General features: G+C 36.0%; 1 protein-coding gene across 1 annotated transcript in view; it reads right to left on the reverse strand.

Annotated features, from left to right (window-relative positions):
- Positions 1-5,019: 5,019 nt before the first annotated feature.
- Positions 5,020-17,344, reverse strand: part of LOC121412997 (transcription cofactor vestigial-like protein 2) — a 42,148-nt gene continuing 29,823 nt past the window's right edge. Inside the window, exon 4 of the mRNA XM_041605760.1 lies at positions 5,020-6,541. Coding sequence (XP_041461694.1) covers positions 6,489-6,541 — 53 coding nt within the window. The 3' untranslated portion in view covers positions 5,020-6,488. The remainder of the gene's footprint in view (positions 6,542-17,344) is intronic.

The following is a 17,344-nucleotide window of genomic DNA, read 5'->3' on the forward strand; positions in this document are numbered from 1 at the left end:
TATGACATTTTTGATTTCGCTTAATTTCACAAAACAGTTATTTGCACATCCTGGCCTGTATGCAAATGAGGGGACTGATGACATCGCTCACTCACTATTTCTTTTGTATTTTATTATAATTAAGAAATATGAAATATTCTAATTTTCTCCCCATTGTTCTGTGAACAAAGTTTCATTCATCCCTTAACATGGGGTATGACCATTGTTCTAACATTTTATGGTTCAGTTAAGTTGGAACTTAATGTTAGATTGGTAAAAAATTAAATATTGTATAATTCCCCCCAAAAAAAAAATAAATAGTGAGTGATGGACATCATCGACTCTCTTATTTGCATGTCACCGAGTTGTGCATATAACTGTTTTGTGAAAAATAAGCGAAACTTTGATTTTCTCTAATGATTCAATTCAACATTTTTCTGAGGTGGACATGACCTTTAAAGTAGCCTATATTGTTTTACCCACCCTCCCCCTTCTCATTCCACTTATTCTTCAGCAGTTTGCCCTTTTTTCGCTGAGGTCAATATCGCTACTTTATGAGAAAAAAAATACTATAAATAGGTTATGGTAAAGTTTAATTAATAACTGTCTAATATTATATCTAAATTGCGTTTTACATTGATATTTTGTTATTGTTTCTTCTAAAATATCATATATGTAGACAATGGGCCCGTTTCATAAAACTTATTTATAAAAACAATTTGCAATAACAGTTTAAGGTAATGAAACCACTTAATTGATTGGATGTGAGTAAACGTGTTACAGTAGGCTATTTTGTGCAGTGATTATTATATCAATTCTATATGAAACTGTAATGAAGTTCACACTGCAAAAACCCCGTTGTTCAATATACCACGTACCAGCCAGGAATCTAATGTGTCCACACAAGAGAAGTGTTAAACTACACCAGTTTAGTTTTGGTCTAACACCAGATAGGTGTTTATACAACACAAATTAGTATTCAAACAACAACGATTCCAGACTGGTGTTGTTTCAATACTTCTCTGGTGTGGACATTCCGGGCTGGTGTTAAATTGACACCGGCCTTTTTGCAGTGCAATGGGGGGGGGGGGGAGGGGTCAAATTTTGCATTATCTATCTGCTTTATATTTGAAAGGCTAACGAAGTATTCCACAATGATATTTTTCATTTTGTGAAACTTTGTGCGACAACATACATCATTTGTGTCTTGCTATTGGTTCGGAATACCTCACAGCTCCCTCCTATTACGTCCCTCTCTATCCGGTACAAACATTAACTGTTATGGAAGGAATGATAGCTTCTCTAAAAATTTAAAGTGTGAATCCAAGACCAATATCTCCGCTGGATCCACAACACCACATTGTACACGGTAATGACATACTCCTCGGATCAGCTCTAATGTATATTATGACCTTGGAGATTTATCAAGGTCAATCGTTTTTATCTGAATTTCAACTGATATAAGCCCCTTAATCCCTTCAATTTTACATCATCATGTAAAATAGTGTCAGGGGCTTTTCAGTAAACGGAAGATGCAGCGCGCCGGCGCGTTCCCGCCAATTGTGTGATTAATTCTTGGGTCGTCTGCCGATCTTGTCCGACGCGTCTCTCTCCACTTTTAATATTCCAGATTACCACAGATCAGCGATGATTATTTCCTGTGGCTACAATCACTGCTCATCCCTACACCTCGACTTTCTTCATTGGGTTTAATTTGAGAGATTTACGAGGCAGGCAAGGTTGATTTGGGATTTAGGAGGTGTTTTAGTGGGCAGCGGGATCAAATCCCTGGTTTATTGTTGGTGGGATTTTGCGCTGGGGCTAAAGCCCTGTTCTGTTCTGCCTTGTCGATGGACGTATTACTTCGCAAATGCAGGCGAACATCGGGCCAACAGATTTGAAGAAAAGATTTTTAAAACAAAATTGTATATAACACGAAGACCGACAGCATGGAAGTTGTTGCATTTGTTCAACAAACCTGAGACACATTCGATGTGTGAACAAAAAAATACCGGTTATGAAACTTATCGCTGTGGAAAGAATATTCATTAGTGAACCTGTTACATCCAATGTGAACCACTTTCAAGTTTGCTATAATGCGAATCTGACCTATCATAACGCGCGCTGTAGGAAACAGAAACAGAAAAGGAAGGGAAAATTGAAATAAATTCAAGTTTGTATTTCTATACGGCATCTATCCACGATTAGATTAAAACAAGTTATCACTTGACCTTCTTTTCCACTCTCATGTTTGTTTCCCTCCAAATTTTCAATCTATTCAATGGAACAGGTACGATGAAATTTCACGATGTTTATTTTTGGGGAATGGGGCACCGCGGATCGAAATTCACGCGCCCCCATGTTCATGATGTTGGAAAATACTGTTCGCGTGCACTGCTTGTAACATGGAACGGGCAAAGAATGTATTCTTAGTCATTGTCTTCATTAAGTCAAAGCAAACTTTAATTTTCTTGAGAGGTAGTGGAGGAAATTCTTGGAGCTTACTGAGAAATGCAATAAGCGAGATGTGTTTATGTGAGCTGACATTGCGGAATCCTCTTTTCACTGGTGTCTCATCTTGTTTTTAACACGTGTTACACGCACTACTTGGTTTAACTTCCCCAAGTTCAAGTTTTGTCCCGTATTTATATGCAATTCGCTCCTTGAAATTAATGCATTGATTTGAATGAAAAAGCTTAAAACAGTAGAATTAATGAAATTTCTTTGAAGTCAAATTAAAAAAATGTATACCTTGTCCAATGGTCACTCGGTCTAAAATTTTGTTAAAAATTACCAGATTCTTATCAAAATGAGAATTTCTACGTTGTCATTGTTTCACCCCAAAAAAATGTTCATTATTTTGATACTTCAGGCTCGTGATCGTTTTCATAACAAAGCATTAAATCATGGTTTTGCGATAATTTACCATCGAATGCTCATCACCAATAATGTTTTGTCGGGCCATAGATGAAGAAACTAACATAATTATTTTGTTAATGTTATAACTTCATAGGTCTATGCTGCGCCCTAAATAGAATGCCTTCAGCAGAATTTTAAAAGGGGTAAATATAAAAATTGTTAACATTAAGCAGGAAGATTTGTTTGTTTTTACTCTAACTTATATCTTTTCTTTCCGTATCACAAGTAGTTGGCATTTTGTTTAATGCGAAGGTATAAATATAGCCCCAGGGCATCAGCTGAAACAAAATTTCTTACAATAATAATAATGTGGAAAAAAATCAGTTATATGAATATAATGTCCAAATTACAAATATGCTTCAAATGGTAGAGAAGTTTGATCTCAATCTAACTACATTTCTAACATCGCATATCAAAATCTTTTTGGGGCTCAATATCGACAGGACTGTGTAGTCCTGGAAAATCTGTTTTTTTTGGGGGGGGGGTGACACCCTTCACATGCACCACGAGTCAGCCAGGTTAATCGGGTATATCCCAATGGTTGAATGCTCCGAAGATTCGATATTCCGAAGATTCATTATTCCGAAGGTTTGTTTATTCCGAAAATGAAACGTTGTTATTAAACCAAAACGAAATAACAAGAATAAGATTTGATAGTCCAAAATGTCAAGTTTATATGGTTAATCACTTATTTTGGCCGAACCTTATTCTATTTTCGACGAACATTTCGGTGTATGTAATTTGCGAATAGACGAGCCCTCGGAAAAACGAACCTTGGGGAATGAGGAAAGCGGGTTATATAACAGCATCGCATACCGGCTAATCAGGCACTTTCATACCGCAAATGTCATTTTGATATGACTATTTATTATGACTATCATGTGCAAATTTGGGAAGATCTTGGCAAACTCCCCAGGACCCTGAGAACGATTTTTTTTTGTTTTGGTTACTGGGGGTGCTGTTGTCAATCTGGAGGTCATTTTGTTTTGGTCCAGAGAAATTTTAAAAGCAAAAAAAGAAAGAAAAGGGTTTTCACTACAAAAGTGAAGGTCGCTTTGGTTACATTTCTTTATTTGTCACATTTTTTCAGAACTCCAACAACCCCGCTTCCCAGGGCCATGAAACCCCCTTTCCTTTATTGCTTAAATGTTAAATACAATATATTTTATGTGAAAGACCATCACCTGGGTGATAATGGGCCAATCTCTATTGATGACATAACAGATAAACTGAAAATGAAAAACACACAACAACAATATTTTTCTCGAATAATTTACATACAAAAGAAAGCAAGTTTATTACAGTGCCGCTTGACATTGAATAAAAATCATAAAACAGTCATTTTCACAAGCTTATACTCTAACTTCACAAAGTGACAAGAAATTTTTTAATCATTCTTGATTGATACTTTGGATAAAGGAGGTTTGTTTTAACATTGTTAAAAAGGAGCCTTTTGTATTTTGTTTATACCCTTTACACATATCATGTATTCAAGTTAAAAAACTTTCTAATATGAATAATCCCTATGAAGTAAAATTCAAACGGCTTGCTGAACTTCTTTGAAGGAATGTTTGAAACGGTTAAAAATTAAACAATTTATCTCATTACGAGGGAAAGGTCCTGGCTTGTTTTGCTAAGAACTTTATGACATCGTCTTTATTTGCTTTTAGCTGAACAAAATACCGCCCAAAAAATATATAAAGTAATGACGAATGACCATGCATGGTCCCTTAAAATAATCAGATATACTGATAACTACACTCTAAAAAACGAAGAGCTACCAAGAGCTAATTTAGCTCTTACAGAGCGTGTATAGTGACTGCACTTCGAAGTGCTGATTTTTTCCTTTCAAGTTTGAACTAGACAAATCAGCACTCCGAAGTGCAGTCATATACACACTCTTTAAGAGCTAAATATTAGCTCTTCGTTTTTTTTTTAGAGTGTAGTTCTTGCAATTGAAAACTTAATAATAAGAATAATTTGACTGTACGTCAAGTTTATCAACTTCTTTGATAAAAAAATGCATTAAAAGGAAAAAAATCAAGTGAAGCTTCTCAGAAAAATGGAAATAATAAATGTTTAAGAAGTTACATAAAATATGTCAAGCACTTTCTAATTTTACTCTCTTATTTCTCCAAATAATTTTTTTTTAAAATCTGAAGTACTGTTTCCATATGGTTAAAAAAAAGTGAATTGCTTGAAACCAAAAATCGTGTTCAGTCTCATCATCTTCAGATTGTTGACTTTATCATGCAAACAAAAAATGACGGGCGCAATTTTATTGCATAAACAATTTCTCATTAAAACACCCTTTCAGCATTTTAAGGAGAAAAATTATACATGTTACAATTATGATGTAGGATGTTTCCTTCCTAACAACCATTAAAAATTAACTTTGAAACCACAATTCATCATAATACTACCATCATGTTATCTTTACGAATTCAGAATCATGATCATAAAAAAATGAAATCCTGATAAGAAAATTCTTCTTCTTTTTTCAGATTACATGGAAAGTTAAAAAAAATACAGTTTACCCTGGGATAATTAAGAAAAAATATCAATATACCTTAGTTCACTAAAGCTTTTTCTAATGTCAAATTTCATTGTAAATAGATAGAAATTAAATAGTGAGCGTGTGATATCACCAATTCCCTGATTTAAATGTCATCTGTGTTAAGTATTATTACAGTCATGACACTACGGGTCTACAGATTCACGACGAAGAAAAGGAGAGCGAAAGAAAAAGAAAAGGGTGAAATAAAATATGGCAAAATCTACAAACTCAGAGTTTTGTATAAAAAAAAGATTGGCCAAATACGCCGTGTCTGGGCCCCCTCAAAATTTCGGTCTCTTTACACCACCGATTCATATAGGGAAACATAAGAGCGCCTGCAACTTTGAATTTTTAATCCTATTTTTATAACATTTTCAGTGTAATGTTTCTCTGTGTTTTTTTTCCGTATCGGCCTATATGAGTGTCAGCAGGTCATTGTGGTAGACTTATCGTTTTACAAATTAATAATCGGAAAATATTTCTTTGAGTTACAATGTGATGACGCTCAACATGAAATAATAAAATAAAATAATAAGAACTTCATCTTATTTTCACCCCTTTTTTCCTGTCAATCCTATGTTGGCATATAAAGACCCTATACGGATATAAACGGAATATTTCGTTAATTTTCGGTGATTTTCAGTGATTATACTCTTATCCAAGTTTTATCCTTTCTGTAAGCTGAGAAAGTCCCATCTTGCGACCTCAGATATGATCGGAACATTTCAGCAATGTTCGGCAAATTAGAATGCAAAATAGAAACCGATGTATTACCAGATGGAAGATCAACATTTTAATCTATTTCCCAGTTTTAATCCACACTTTTATCCACTCTATGGATAAATTAAAAATACATGTAATCTAAAATAGGAGCGAAGTTTACAGAAAATCAACATGATTTATATAAGCAGCATGCAAAAGTCTTTTTTCTTCGGACAGTCGTTATATTCATCTCTCAGTAGCATGATGTTGATCCAATAAAAATGGCCACGCTTTCAAGCAGATGACGTCGGGTTATCTCCAAGGAAGTCACCTAAAACCAATAAAGATCCTTGTTTGTCGTTTCGTGCGAGTCCACTGCGCTACCTGGAATTTAAAAAGTAGAGAAAGAAATGAAATGATAATATGAGAAACGTTTAAATTTAAATCAAAGAACATGACAAGGGGATGGGGACGGGATTGACTTCAATTAAATTTCAGTGAATTTAGCAAAAAGTTCTGATGAGAATTAGCACAGAAATAAAAAAAAGGAGGGATGAAACTAAGAAAATAATTTTCAAAATAGTTTTGACAATAATCGTATCAGATTTATAAGGGGCGATGATAATTAGTCATCCTTCCCACTACCAATTGTTAAAGCAATATGCACTTTCATTGGTGTATCTAGTTTACAAACTTTATAAGACGGACTTTCAAAAGCGCACGTCAGGTTTTGGGTAGTATTTTATCATTGATATTTTTTTTTCCAAAAAAATGTGACAAAGAAATTGAAGGAAAACTGTAAAAAAAAGTATAAGGTATTGAAAAGGGAATAAGAGAACTGTCTAAAAAAATGTTGCCTCTATTGGGCAGTCTCTTATGGATAAAATATCTTTTGAGTTAATGTGGCAAAGAAACTGAAGGGAAACTGGAAAAGTATAACACGATGGGAAAGGGGTGATCATGGTGATGAGGTCCTATAGAGAGGTGGCGTTGACAATGCTAGTGGGTGAGGCAGGAAACGGGTAGTGGTGCGAATTTAGTGAATTTAGTAGGGTCAGGTTATGACGTCACTCTACTTGTATGAATTCTTGATACAAACCAGGATGTGACAATTTTGACTCCATATAGCATGACGTCTTTTATTCATTATTTTCCAAAAGCATAAACATAACTTTCTAAGTTGAATAAAATCAATAAATGATCATTTATTTTCTATTTCTTTAGATTTTATTTTCAATTGTTGAATACTTGAATTTGACTATTTTGTGGAACGACATTTCTTTGTCGGAATAACGGCAGCAGAAAACACTGTCTGTGTGGTCTGCCTAAATTAATCCAGTGTCATTCCCTTTAACATAATTCCAATATAGGCCTATCATAAATACACCCCTGTGACATATACCCTTAACCGAGGTCCTATCATCATTGCATTGTTTGTCTATCTTTATGTGCCCATTGTGGTTCGTTGACTCGCATGCGTCGAATGTTTATCATATTTCTCGATGTTACAAAAAAATAAGTGTCGTGATGAAAAGATGCCCATAAGAAAACCCTGAGAACCGCCTCGCCTGCAGACCGCTACGAGCTGTCCTCACTCGCTCTCTTCTGTTATCTCGCCAGCGGGCGATGAACCCTCTTCTCCCCGGGTGCGTCGGCGTACAGAGGGGAGGGCATGAGAATCAGGGTACTAATGGATAATTCGTTTTTCATACCCGTTCAGCGTACAGCGAAAACGGAAAATCAGTACGTGGTTCGGTCTTTGAAAACAAAAAACGAAATCACAGCGTGAAAACCCGTGCTGTGATTTCGTTTTTGTTGATCAAAAACAGAATAGGAAATCAGAAATGTTTTGGGCTCTCTCTGATTTCTCATTTTATATTTGTGTTTTTATGTATCAAAAACAAAACCAGAACACGCTCTCCGCTCCGTGATTCCGTTTGTAAAAACGAAAACAGCGAAGACGAGATCAGAGACTCCCTTTTCCAGTCCCTGCAACGTGATTTCGTTTTTCGTACAACCTACAACCTACAGGCATATTAAAGAGCGCCCTCCAGGAGGTGAGGCAAGTTTCAATGGAGATTTTAATAAACTGTACCACACATATTATGTTGAAGCCAGTTTAAAAGGAGGTGAGGCAAGTTTCAATGGAGGTTTTTATAACTGTACTCTAAATTATGTTGAAGCCAATTTAAATGGAGGTGAGGCAGGTTTCAATGGAGCTCAGTTTTTTAAAAAGAATCAACTGTACCAGTTTAAAAGGAGGTGAGGCAAGTTTCAATGGAGGTTTTTTTCAAAAGAATAAACTGTAGGCCTACTACACATTATAGTGAAGCCAGTTTAAAAGGAGGTGAGCTAGGCAAGTTTCAATGGAGGTTTTTATAACTGTACTCTAAATTACGGTAAAGCCAATTTAAATGGAGGTGAGGCAGGTTTCAATGGAGGTTTTTTCGAATAAACTGTACTACACATTATGGTGAAGCGGCACCAGTTTAAATGGAGGCGAGGAAAGTTTCAATGGAGTTTTTTTTTTAAAGAATAAACTGTATCACACATTATGATGAAGCCATAAAAGGAGGTGAGGCAATTAGTTTCAATGGAGGTTTTTTCAAAAGAATAAACTGTACCACACATTATGGTAAAGCCAGTTTGAAAGGAGGTGAGGCAAGTTTCAATGGAGGTTTTTTAAAAAGAATAAACTGTACCACACATTATGGTAAAGCCAGTTTGAAAGGAGGTGAGGCAAGTTTCAATGGAGGTTTTTTAAAAAGAATAAACTGTACCACACATTATGGTGAAGCCAGTTTAAAAGGAGGTGAGGCAAGAATAAACTGAACTACACATTTTGGTGAAGCCAGTTTAAATGGAGGTGAGGCAAGTTTCAATGGAGGTTTTTATAACTGTACCCTAAATTATGTTGAAGCCAATTTAAATGGAGGTGAGGCAAGTTTCAATGGAGCTCTTTTTTTTTTTAAAGAATAAACTGTACCACACATTATGGTGAAGCCAGTTTAAAAGGAGGTGAGGCAAGAATAAACTGAACTACACATTTTGGTGAAGCCAGTTTAAATGGAGGTGAGGCAAGTTTCAATGGAGGTTTTTATAACTGTACCCTAAATTATGTTGAAGCCAATTTAAATGGAGGTGAGGCAAGTTTCAATGGAGCTCGTTTTTTTTTTAAAGAATAAACTGTACCACACATTATGGTGAAGCCAGTTTAAAAGGAGGTGAGGCAAGAATAAACTGTACTACACATTTTGATGAAGCCAGTTTAAATGGAGGAGAGGCAAGTTTCAATGGAGGTTTTTATAACTGTACTACAAATTATGGTGAAGCCAATTTAAAAGGAGGTGAGGCAAGTTTCAATGGAGTTTTTTTATAAAAAAGAATAAACTGTACCACACATTATGGTGAAGCCAGTTTAAAAGGAGGTGAGGCAAGTTTCAATGGAGATTTTTAAAAAGAAAAAACTGTACCGGTATTATGGTGAAACCAATTTTAAAGGAGGTGAGGCAAGTTTTAAAGGAAGTTTTTTATAACCGTACTCCAAATTATGGTGTAGCCAATTTAAAAGGAGGTGAGGCAAGTTCCAATGGAGTTTTTTTATAACTGTACTACAAATGATGGTGAAGCCAATTGAAAAGGAGGTGAGGCAAGTTTCAATGTAGGTTTTTGAAAAGAATAATTTATGGTGAAGCCAGTTTGAAAGGAGGTGAGGCAAGTTTCAATGGAGATTTTTAAAAAGAAAAAACTGTACTGGTATTATTTAAAGGAGGTGAGGCAAGTTTTAAAGGAAGTTCTTTATAACCGTACTCCAAATTATGGTGTAGCCAAGTTAAAAGGAGGTGAGGCAAGTTCCAATGGAGTTTGTTATAACTGTACTACAAATGATGGTGAAGCCAATTTAAAAGGAGGTGAGGCAAGTTTCAATGGAGGTTTTTAAAAAGAATAAATTGTACTGCACATGATGGTGAAGCCAGTTTAAAAGGAGGTGAGGCAGGTTTCAATGGAGGTTTTTTAAAAAGAATAAAATTATGTTGAAGCCAGTTTAAAAGGAGGTGAGGCAAGTTTCAATGGAGGTTTTTAAAAAGAATAAATTGTACTGCACATGATGGTGAAGCTAGTTTAAAAGGAGGTGAGGCAGGTTTCAATGGAGGTTTTTTAAAAAGAATAAACACATATTATGTTGAAGCCAGTTTAAAAGGAGGCGAGGCAAGTTTCAATGGAGGTTTTTAAAAAGAATAAATTGTACTGCACATGATGGTGAATCCAGTTTAAATGGAGGTGAGGCAGGTTTCAATGGAGGTTTTTTAAAAAGAAAAATTATGGTGTAGCCAATTTAAAAGGAGGTGAGGCAAGTTTCAATGGAGGTTTTTATAACTGTACTTTAAATTATGGTGAAGCCAATTTAAAAGGAGGTGAGGCAAGTTTCAATGGACACACTTGAAAAGGCCATCTTGTAGCTTCTTGTCAACTTCTTGATTCACAATCACGCACGTGGTAGTATCAAAAAATGCCTGCACTGTATGTACTGACTTGATGCAAGCGCTGCGTTCACGTGTATAATTATCGTAAAGGATGCTCTTTAATATTGCCTGTAGCTCGTACAAAAAACCAAATCACGGTGCAGGAAGTGGAACCTCCATTGAAACTTGCCTCACCTCCTTTTAAACTGGCTTCACCATAATGTGTAGTACAGTTTATTCTTTTGAAAAAAACCTCCATTGAAACTTGCCTCACCTCCTTTAAAACTGGCTTCACTATAATGTGTGGTACAGTTTATTTATTTTTTTTTTTTAAAAAACTCCATTGAAACTTGCCTCACCTCCTTTTAAACTGGCTTCACCATAATGTGTGGTACAGTTTATTCTTTTTAAAAAACCTCCATTGAAACTTGCCTCACCTCCTTTCAAACTGGCTTCACCATAATTTAGAGTACAGTTATAAAAACCTCCATTAAAACTTGCCTCACCTCCTTTTAAACTGGCTTCAACATAATATGTGTGGTACAGTTTATTCTTTTTAAAAAACCTCCATTGAAACTTGCCTCACCTCCTTTCAAACTGGCTTCACCATAATTTAGAGTACAGTTATAAAAACCTCCATTAAAACTTGCCTCACCTCCTTTTTTTCAAACTCGCTTCAACATAATATGTGTGGTACAGTTTATTCTTTTTAAAAAAACCTCCATTGAAACTTGCCTCACCTCCTTTTAAACTGGCTTTACCATAATGTGTGGTACAGTTTATTCTTTTTAAAAAACCTCCATTGAAACTTGCCTCGCCTCCATTTAAACTAGCTTCACCATAATGTGAAGTACAGTTTATTCTTTTTAAAAAAACCTCCATTGAAACTTGCCTCACCTCCTTTCAAACTGGCTTCACCATAATGTGTGGTACATGCAGTTTATTCTTTTTAAAAAACCTCCATTGAAACTTGCCTCACCTCCATTCAAATTGGCTTCACCATAATTTAGAGTATGTTATAAAAACTTCCATTGAAACTTTCCTCGCCTCCATTTAAACTGGTGCCGCTTCACCATAATGTGTAGTACAGTTTATTCGAAAAAACCTCCATTGAAACCTGCCTCACCTCCATTTAAATTGGCTTTACCGTAATTTAGAGTACAGTTATAAAAACCTCCTTTGAAACTTGCCTCACCTCCTTTTAAACTGGCTTCACCATAATGTGTGGTACAGTTGATTCTTTTTAAAAAACCTCCATTGAAACTTGCCTCACCTCCATTTAAACTGGCTTCACCATAATGTGAAGTACAGTTTATTCTTTTTAAAAAACCTCCATTGAAACTTGCCTCACCTCCTTTCAAACTGGCTTCACCATAATGTGTGGTACATGCAGTTTATTCTTTTTAAAAAACCTCCATTGAAACTTGCCTCACCTCCATTCAAATTGGCTTCACCATAATTTAGAGTATGTTATAAAAACTTCCATTGAAACTTTCCTCGCCTCCATTTAAACTGGTGCCGCTTCACCATAATGTGTAGTACAGTTTATTCGAAAAAACCTCCATTGAAACCTGCCTCACCTCCATTTAAATTGGCTTTACCGTAATTTAGAGTACAGTTATAAAAACCTCCTTTGAAACTTGCCTCACCTCCTTTTAAACTGGCTTCACCATAATGTGTGGTACAGTTGATTCTTTTTAAAAAACTGAGCTCCATTGAAACCTGCCTCACCTCCATTTAAATTGGCTTCAACATAATTTAGAGTACAGTTATAAAAACCTCCATTGAAACTTGCCTCACCTCCTTTTAAACTGGCTTCAACATAATATGTGTGGTACAGTTTATTAAAATCTCCATTGAAACTTGCCTCACCTCCTGGAGGGCGCTCTTTAATATGCCTGTAGGTTGTAGGTTGTACGAAAAACGAAATCACGTTGCAGGGACTGGAAAAGGGAGTCTCTGATCTCGTCTTCGCTGTTTTCGTTTTTACAAACGGAATCACGGAGCGGAGAGCGTGTTCTGGTTTTGTTTTTGATACATAAAAACACAAATATAAAATGAGAAATCAGAGAGAGCCCAAAACAATCAGGGTACTAATGGATAATTCGTTTTTCATACCCGTTCAGCGTACAGCGAAAACGGAAAATCAGTACGTGGTTCGGTCTTTGAAAACAAAAAACGAAATCACAGCGTGAAAACCCGTGCTGTGATTTCGTTTTTGTTGCTCAAAAACAGAATATTGAAATCAGAAATGTTTTCGGCTCTCTCTGATTTCTCATTTTATATTTGTGTTTTTATGTATCAAAAACGAAACCAGAACACGATTTTCGCTCTGTGACTTGTGTTTTCATGCATCAAAAACAAAATCAGAACACGCGCTCTCCGCTCCGTGATTCCGTTTGTAAAAACGAAAACAGCGAAGACGAGATCAGAGAATCAGGGTACTAATGGATAATTCGTTTTTCATACCCGTTCAGCGTACAGCGAAAACGGAAAATCAGTACGTGGTTCGGTCTTTGAAAACAAAAAACGAAATCACAGCGTGAAAACCCGTGCTGTGATTTCGTTTTTGTTGATCAAAAACAGAATATTGAAATCAGAAATGTTTTGGGCTCTCTCTGATTTCTCATTTTATATTTGTGTTTTTATGTATCAAAAACAAAACCAGAACACGCTCTCCGCTCCGTGATTCCGTTTGTAAAAACGAAAACAGCGAAGACGAGATCAGAGACTCCCTTTTCCAGTCCCTGCAACGTGATTTCGTTTTTCGTACAACCTACAGGCATATTAAAGAGCGCCCTCCAGGAGGTGAGGCAAGTTTCAATGGAGGTTTTCATAAACTGTATATGTTGAAGCCAGTTTAAAAGGAGGTGAGGCAAGTTTCAATGGAGGTTTTTATAACTGTACTCTAAATTATGTTGAAGCCAATTTAAATGGAGGTGAGGCAGGTTTCAATGGAGCTCAGTTTTTTAAAAAGAATAAACTGTACCACACAATGTGGTGAAGCCAGTTTAAAAGGAGTTTTTTTTTCAAAAGAATAAACTGTACCACACATTATGGTGAGCCAGTTTAAAAGGAGGTGAGGCAAGTTTCAATGGAGGTTTTTTTTCAAAAGAATAAACTGTACCACACATTATGGTAAAGCCAGTTTGAAAGGAGGTGAGGCAGGTTTCAATGGAGCTCGCAGTTTTTTAAAAAGAATAAACTGTACCACACATTATGGTGAAGCCAAAGGAGGTGAGGCAAGTTTCAATGGAGGTTTTTTTTCAAAAGAATAAACTGTACCACACATTATGGTGAAGCCAGTTTAAATGGAGGTGAGGCAGGTTTCAATGGAGCTCAGTTTTTTTAAAAGAATAAACTGTACCACACATTATGGTGAAGCCACTTTAAAAGGAGGTGAGGCAAGTTTCAATGGAGGTTTTTATAACTGTACTCTAAATTATGGTGAAGCCAATTTGAATGGAGGTGAGGCAAGTTTCAATGGAGGTTTTTTAAAAAGAATAAACTGTACCACACATTATGGTAAAGCCAGTTTGAAAGGAGGTGAGGCAAGTTTCAATGGACACACTTGAAAAGGCCATCTTGTAGCTTCTCGTCAACTTCTTGATTCACGATCACGCACGTGGTAGTAAAAAAAAATGCCTGCACTGTATGTACTGACTCGATGCAGGCGCTGCGTTCACGTGTACATGTATAATTATGCTCTTTAATATGCCTGTACGTATAGCTCGTAAAAAAACCTCCATTTAAACTTGCCTCACCTCCTTTCAAACTGGCTTCACCATAATGTGTGGTACAGTTTATTCTTAAAAAAAACCTCCATTGAAACTTGCCTCACCTCCATTTAAACTGGCTTCACCATAATGTGTAGTACAGTTTATTCGAAAAAAAAACCTCCTTTGAAACCTGCCTCACCTCCTTTAAACCTGGCTTTACCATAATGTAAACTGGCGCTTCAGCATAATGTGTGGTACAGTTTATTCTTTTTAAAAACCTCCATTGAAACTTGCCTCACCTCCATTCAAATTGGCTTCACCATAATTTAGAGTACAATTATAAAAACCTCCATTGAAACTTGCCTCACCTCTTAAAACTGGCTTCACCATAATGTGTGGTAGTTTATTCTTTTTAAAAAACTGAGCTCCATTGAAACTTGCCTCACCTTTAAAACTAGCTTCACTTTAATGTGTAGTACAATTTATTCTTTTGAAAAAACCTCCATTGAAACTTGCCTCACCTCTTTTCAAACTGGATTTACCATAATGTGTGGTACAGTTTATTTTATTCTTTTTAGAAAACCTCCATTGAAACTTGCCTTACCTCCATTCAAATTGGCTTCACCATAATTTAGAGTACAGTTATAAAAACCTCCATTGAAACTTGCCTAGCTCACCTCCTTTTAAACTGGCTTCACTATAATGTGTAGTAGGCCTACAGTTTATTCTTTTGAAAAAAACCTCCATTGAAACTTGCCTCACCTCCTTTTAAACTGGCTTCACCATAATGTGTGGTACAGTTTATTCTTTTTTTAAAAAACCTACATTCCTAGTGGCTTTACCATAATGTGTGGTACAGTTTATTTTATTCTTTTTAGAAAACCTCCATTGAAACTTGCCTTACCTCCATTCAAATTGGCTTCACCATAATTTAGAGTACAGTTATAAAAACCTTCATTGAAACTTGCCTAGCTCACCTCCTTTTAAACTGGCTTCACTATAATGTGTAGTAGGCCTACAGTTTATTCTTTTGAAAAAAAACCTCCATTGAAACTTGCCTCACCTCCTTTTAAACTGGCTTCAACATAATATGTGTGGTACAGTTTATTAAAATCTCCATTGAAACTTGCCTCACCTCCTGGAGGGCGCTCTTTAATATGCCTGTAGGTTGTTGGTTGTACGAAAAACGAAATCACGTTGCAGGGACTGGAAAAGGGAGTCTCTGATCTCGTCTTCGCTGTTTTTGTTTTTACAAACGGAATCACGGAGCGGAGAGCGTGTTCTGGTTTTGTTTTTGATACATAAAAACACAAATATAAAATGAGAAATCAGAGAGAGCCCAAAACATTTCTGATTTCAATATTCTGTTTTTGATCAACAAAAACGAAATCACAGCACGGGTTTTCACGCTGTGATTTCGTTTTTTGTTTTCAAAGACCGAACCACGTACTGATTTTCCGTTTTCGCTGTACGCTGAACGGGTATGAAAAACGAATTATCCATTAGTACCCTGATTTCAGAGACTCCCTTTTCCAGTCCCTGCAACGTGATTTCGTTTTTCGTACAACCTCCAACCTACAGGCATATTAAAGAGCGCCCTCCAGGAGGTGAGGCAAGTTTCAATGGAGGTTTTAATAAACTGTACCGCACATATTATGTTGAAGCCAGTTTAAAAGGAGGTGAGGCAAGTTTCAATGGAGGTTTTTATAACTGTACTCTAAATTATGTTGAAGCCAATTTAAATGGAGGTGAGGCAGGTTTCAATGGAGCTCAGTTTTTTAAAAAGAATAAACTGTACCACACATTATGGTGAAGCCACTTTAAAAGGAGGTGAGGCAAGTTTCAATGGAGATTTTTATAACTGTACTCTAAATTATGGTGAAACCAATTTTAAAGGTGAGGCAAGTTTTAAAGGAAGTTCTTTCTAACCGTACTCCAAATTATGGTGTAGCCAAGTTAAAAGGAGCTAGGTGAAGCAAGTTCCAATGGAGTTTGTTATAACTGTACTACAAATGATGGTGAAGCCAATTTAAAAGGAGGTGAGGCAAGTTTCAATGGAGGTTTTTAAAAAGAATATATTGTACTGCACATGATGGTGAATCCAGTTTAAATGGAGGTGAGGCAGGTTTCAATGGAGGTTTTTAAAAAGAAAAAACTGTAACGGTATTATGGTGAAACCAATTTTAAAGGAGGTGAGGCAAGTTTTAAAGGAAGTTTTTTTATAACCGTACTCCAAATTATGGTGTAGCCAATTTAAAAGGAGGTGAGGCAAGTTCCAATGGTGCCTTTACAAACTGTACTACAAATGATGGTGAAGCCAATTGAAAAGGAGGTGAGGAAAGTTTCAATGTGTAGGTTTCTTAAAAGGAATAAACTGTACCACACATTATGGTGCAGACAGTTTAAAAGGAGGTGAGGCAAGTTTCAATGGAGGTTTTTTAAAAAGAATAAACTGTACCACACAAATTCTGTTGAAGCCAGTTTTAAAGGAGGTGAGGCAAGTTTCAATGGAGGTTTTTATAATTGTACTCTAAATTATGGTGAAGCCAATTTAAATGGAGGTGAGGCAGGTTTCAATGGAGCTCAGTTTTTTTAAAAAGAATAAACTGTACCACACATTATGGTGAAGCCACTTTAAAAGGAGGTGAGGCAAGTTTTAAAGGAAGTTCTTTCTAACCGTACTCCAAATTATGGTGTAGCCAAGTTAAAAGGAGGTGAGGCAAGTTTCAATGGAGGTTTTTATAATTGTACTCTAAATTATGGTGAAGCCAATTTAAATGGAGGTGAGGCAGGTTTCAATGGAGCTCAGTTTTTTAAAAAGAATCAACTGTACCACACATTATGGTGAAGCCACTTTAAAAGGAGGTGAGGCAAGTTTCAATGGAGATTTTTATAACTGTACTCTAAATTATGGTGAAACCAATTTTAAAGGAGGTGAGGCAAGTTTTAAAGGAAGTTCTTTCTAACCGTACTCCAAATTATGGTGTAGTCAAGTTAAAAGGAGG

The sequence above is a fragment of the Lytechinus variegatus genome, chromosome 4 (genome assembly GCF_018143015.1).
Source record: "Lytechinus variegatus isolate NC3 chromosome 4, Lvar_3.0, whole genome shotgun sequence".
Classification (NCBI taxonomy): Eukaryota; Metazoa; Echinodermata; class Echinoidea; order Temnopleuroida; family Toxopneustidae; genus Lytechinus; species Lytechinus variegatus.